This window comes from Hibiscus syriacus, unplaced genomic scaffold (assembly GCF_006381635.1).
Source record: "Hibiscus syriacus cultivar Baekdansim isolate YM2019G1 unplaced genomic scaffold, ASM638163v2 tig00110017_pilon, whole genome shotgun sequence".
Lineage (NCBI taxonomy): Eukaryota > Viridiplantae > Streptophyta > Magnoliopsida > Malvales > Malvaceae > Hibiscus > Hibiscus syriacus.
Genome location: NW_024062565.1, coordinates 152162 through 156290, shown reverse-complemented (window position 1 = coordinate 156290; position 4129 = coordinate 152162). Strand labels below are relative to the sequence as shown.

Sequence of the window (4129 nt, the reverse complement as noted above, 5' to 3'; positions counted from 1 at the left end):
TTCTCTACTCCTGCACTGCATGTTTCAGCTTCTATATGACCATCTACGAGACAGGCTTCACAAACCTTAAATATGTATATATCGCCATGTTCTAAAACATCTCAAATCATTTTACAGAAACCCCACTTCAATAACATTCTCATAGATCACATATCATGGTCTCCCAAACAAACAAACTGCTTCTGTAAATACATAAAACAGGTAGCATATGCAAGGCAAACATAAAACTACGTAGAACAGAATAAAGAATAAGAGAGTAACAACAAACACTGATTCAACACCTGAATTCTTAAAATGCAATGCAAGACAATTCTTTTAAAACAGATGTTGAAAAGAGCCTTTGAACAGCTAACTAACAAACAAATAGCAACCACCAATTTCACAAGAATACTGGATATAACTTTAGTATCATATTAAAGCTTTGATACATATATCATTACATGAAGACCTCCATACCAATAAACTTAGATGACTGACATAGGGGGCAAAAACTAAGCTTACTTTCACAACTTTTACATAGGCAGAGATGCTTACAAGGTAGCAAGAGCATACAGGCTTCATTCACTGCACAAACTTTACAAGTCATCAACTCCTTGTTGCTATTCTCCTTGCATAGCAGGTGGAAATCAATGGCTCGGCCATTGCAACATGAAGCTGTATCATCAACCTCACTATCACCACTGCCTTCCTTACTATCTCTACTTTGTGCATGAACTTGCTGAAGATTAAACTTGAGAGCAGTAATCATGTTCTCATTGTATTTAGCACGTTGCTGCCAGGCATCTGCTTCCATGGTCAATTGCTCCATTCGCTCTTCAAGTTTCATGTTTTTTCTGTTTATATTCTCCACTTCTGCTTCTTTTTCACGAAGTTTCTGAAAAACTCTCTCTTCCACAAGTGAAATTGTCTGAAGATGGTTAGCCTGAACCTTCTCTAATACAGATTGTCGTAACCGGTCACCCTAATCAAAGAAGATCAGATTAGAAGTACTTTGCCAAAAAGTAAAAGTTGGAACTTCTAGTTGACTAAAGACTATATATGTATATATCTATATTGAGAAAAGAATATGATGCCAAAAAAACTAAAAGTAGGTTTCATCACCATGAACCTCTCACTGCCTTCACTTACAACCATTAACTAATACTACACACACAACTAACATCAGAACCTTGTAAAATAGAGAGGGGAAAAAGGGAGAATGATCCATATAAATCTTCAACTAAGATTTAATTCAAGTGAGGAGAACAGAAAAATCCACATATTATAGAATAACTGAGCATGATAGGTTCATCAAAGTTGATGAAATGAAGTTGGTAATGTTTCCGAAAAGGGAAAAAAACATTTCGTTGACTATCTAACACAGATATAATTACCTTCATTTCTATAAATAACATAGTTTATTTTGATAAAACAACTGCAAAACAAAGCACATAATGAAGAAATCCATAATTAGTGACAATGTGAAAATACAGACAGTTTAAGACATATTTCCATTTCTATCACTTCTAAAAAAAATTATGACAATAGTATGGGGAAGAACATTTCTATCACAAAAAGTTCAATAGTACATGTTAAATGTTGAAGGGAAAATATAATGAGCATATCACTGACATGCAAATGCTCAAGTCATCCTCAAAACCACCATGCAGTTAGGTAACTACTATCATAATCAAATGCATAAATATGAAATGACTCCTTATTCAGTGCGAAGAATCATTAACCACATCAAGAAACTACAAGAAAAATGCGAAACAAACATTAAAAGAAAAATTTTAGCATAAAGGCGTGATGATGTACAAGAATTAAGTGATTGTAAAATCCATATCTAATTATCTATCCACATATGGTGTAAATTACGTCCTGAAATAATAATTCAAACCTTCCAGCAATAATGGAAGCTAATGAAACATGTTTATTTTCAATTAAGTACATCCAAAAAAGATGCCAAAGACAGACCTGCACTTTGAGGAACCTATCAAACTCTGAATCCTGTCGCTGCAACTCATTATCTATGTCATCACCAATGAATGACAAAAAAGCTGAATCACCAGAAGAAGCCATCCGATTTTTATTATTATCAAGTGACAAACCTAACCCTGTCGAGACTGACCGCGCTTGAAAAAAGTCAACAGAAGATATCTGTGAGTTGTTCTCCAAAAAGTCTTGTTCCTTTGGTTTCTTCCTTTTTGGTTCACCCCCATTGTTCCATTGCATCTCAGCTCCTCCATCACTCCCGTCTGCCACCGGAATCGGATTGGGAGCAAACCCAACAACATGAATTGAACCAATAAAAGCAATGAATGAATAAATAAGTAAATAAACGAAACCAACATACCCAGTTGTTATAAGGTCGTTTTCAAATAATGAAACTGAATCCCAGAGACATTAAACAACAAAGGTCCAAATTGATTAAAAGTAAAAGGAAAGAGAAAACAATGCTGTAAGTTCACCTAGCTAAAGACGTTGAGTTTTTAACTTATCTCCATATAATTCATCGATTAAAAATAAAATAAAGAAAACAAGTTTTAACAGGACTTACAAGGAGGGATATACGGAGGATGCTGAGACGAATCTTGTAAATTAGGCGTATTGTAATAAGGAAGTGGAGGCGAAATCTGAGTGTCGATTGCGTACAAGTTCCTGAGGCCAAACATATTGGAAAGAAACAGCTTCAAACAACTTCTTAGGGTTTTATTTGCTCTTTAGCAGAACATCAAAATTGATTTTTTAGTAATTAAAAGATCGAACTTTTTTTCTTTCTTTTGGGGGCTTACCTGAAACTTCTGGATTGTTGCTGCTGTTGTTGAAACTGTTGCTGAGGGAAAGCCATTTTTGGGAGGTTGAGTTTTTTTTCCCTGTAGAGAGAATTGGGAGACGAGAATTTCTGTCATATAGAGAGAGGCCAGTGGCGTGGACGCGCGGGGATGGAGAATATTCTTTTTATTCTAGCTTGGCCTCAATTTATTTTATTTTGCTATTGGCGCCGTATTTCTTTTAGTTTTTTAGAAAGACCCCTTGCTGTTGTGTTTCTTACGGAGTAGGCCAATTTAGAAGATAAGGGTGAAGGTCTAAAGTGAATATTTTTTGTTTCCTTTTCCATTTTTTCGAAACATATGAAGTTAAATATTAATATGTGATTTCGAAGGCTTTAAATATATTCATTATATTTTAATTAGGATTAAATTTTTTTAGTTTTACACAGATTTAGAATCGTTGGATGAGTAAATATAGAGAGCTAAGATTAATTCGTTTTTTTTTGTGTGAATATCTTCCCATTCCCCATTTTTAATCTCATTTTTAATCTCAATCTTATCACTACAACAAGATAGGTTTTAGTGGCAATTTTTAGCCCTATAGTTACGTTTATAAGTGCCACTAAAAACTTTCCCAGCACTAGCACCGCAAAAAACCCCGTCTAAGTAAACGCCACAACCGATAGCGGCGTTTGTGAACAAAAAACGTTGCAAAAGATTAAAATTTATAGCAGCGTTTTAGAAATAAATGGCACATAAGGTCAAGCTCTATAGCGGCATTTTGAGAACAAACGCCGCCAATTACCTTGATTATAGTGTCGTTTATTTTCGCAAACGCCGCTATATGTTATGATATATAGCGACGTTTGTGGTGAAAATACCACAAATTTATACGCCATTGGTGGTGTTTCCTTCACAAAGCGCCGCAAAAGAGTGTGCTTCTAGTGGCATATTTTTTCAAACGCCGCTATGATTAATTAATTTTGCATCTATTATTTTATTCTCTAATTATCTAAATTTAATATCAAGTATCTAATTAACAACAAACTTAAAATTTAGTTACGACACAAATTATATGAAAAAAATACTTACCAGCAAAATAATTAAAGTTTATAAACATTAAAATTAAATGTAATGTAGTTTAACATTGTTCATTAGAATTTAGTTTTGGTTGTTTCTCTTTCAATAAAAAAAACATTGTTCACTAAAATAAATAAATAAAAACATTCTTCAAGTGGTAAATTTGAACATTAATCTACAACTTCAGTTGATTAATATTCCATCTAACTTCAAGTATTCAATTGGGGAATGTAAATTAGCAACCTGCAAAAGGAAATGTGCTAATTAGTTCCAAAATATGTGCAGCAAAATCAAAT

The 4129-nt window shown here is 33.7% G+C and overlaps 1 protein-coding gene across 2 annotated transcripts; it reads right to left on the bottom strand.

Annotated features, from left to right (window-relative positions):
* Positions 1–353: 353 nt before the first annotated feature.
* Positions 354–2905, bottom strand: LOC120212825 (probable BOI-related E3 ubiquitin-protein ligase 3). 2 transcript variants are annotated; one of them, XM_039211009.1, is made up of 4 exons: positions 2775–2905; positions 2540–2640; positions 1957–2279; positions 354–961 (listed from the first exon to the last, which is right to left on the bottom strand). In XM_039211009.1, exons 1-4 carry the CDS (start codon positions 2828–2830, stop codon positions 437–439), a joined length of 1005 nt encoding a protein of 334 aa, XP_039066940.1. In that variant the 5' UTR covers positions 2831–2905; the 3' UTR covers positions 354–436. The 2 variants fall into 2 exon arrangements, with proteins under 2 accessions (XP_039066940.1, XP_039066941.1); XM_039211010.1 differs by having other exon boundaries at positions 1957–2237.
* Positions 2906–4129: the final 1224 nt, after the last annotated feature.

Coding starts and splice junctions, on each gene's coding strand:
- LOC120212825 (XM_039211009.1), bottom strand. CDS start 2,830: ATGGCTTTCCCTCAGCAACAGTTTCAACAACAGCAGCAACAATCCAGA. Junction 2,641..2,774: donor CAACAATCCAGAAGTTTCAG/GTAAGCCCCCAA, acceptor GTTTGGCCTCAG/GAACTTGTACGCAATCGACA. Junction 962..1,956: donor ATAGGTTCCTCAAAGTGCAG/GTCTGTCTTTGG, acceptor TTCTTTGATTAG/GGTGACCGGTTACGACAATC.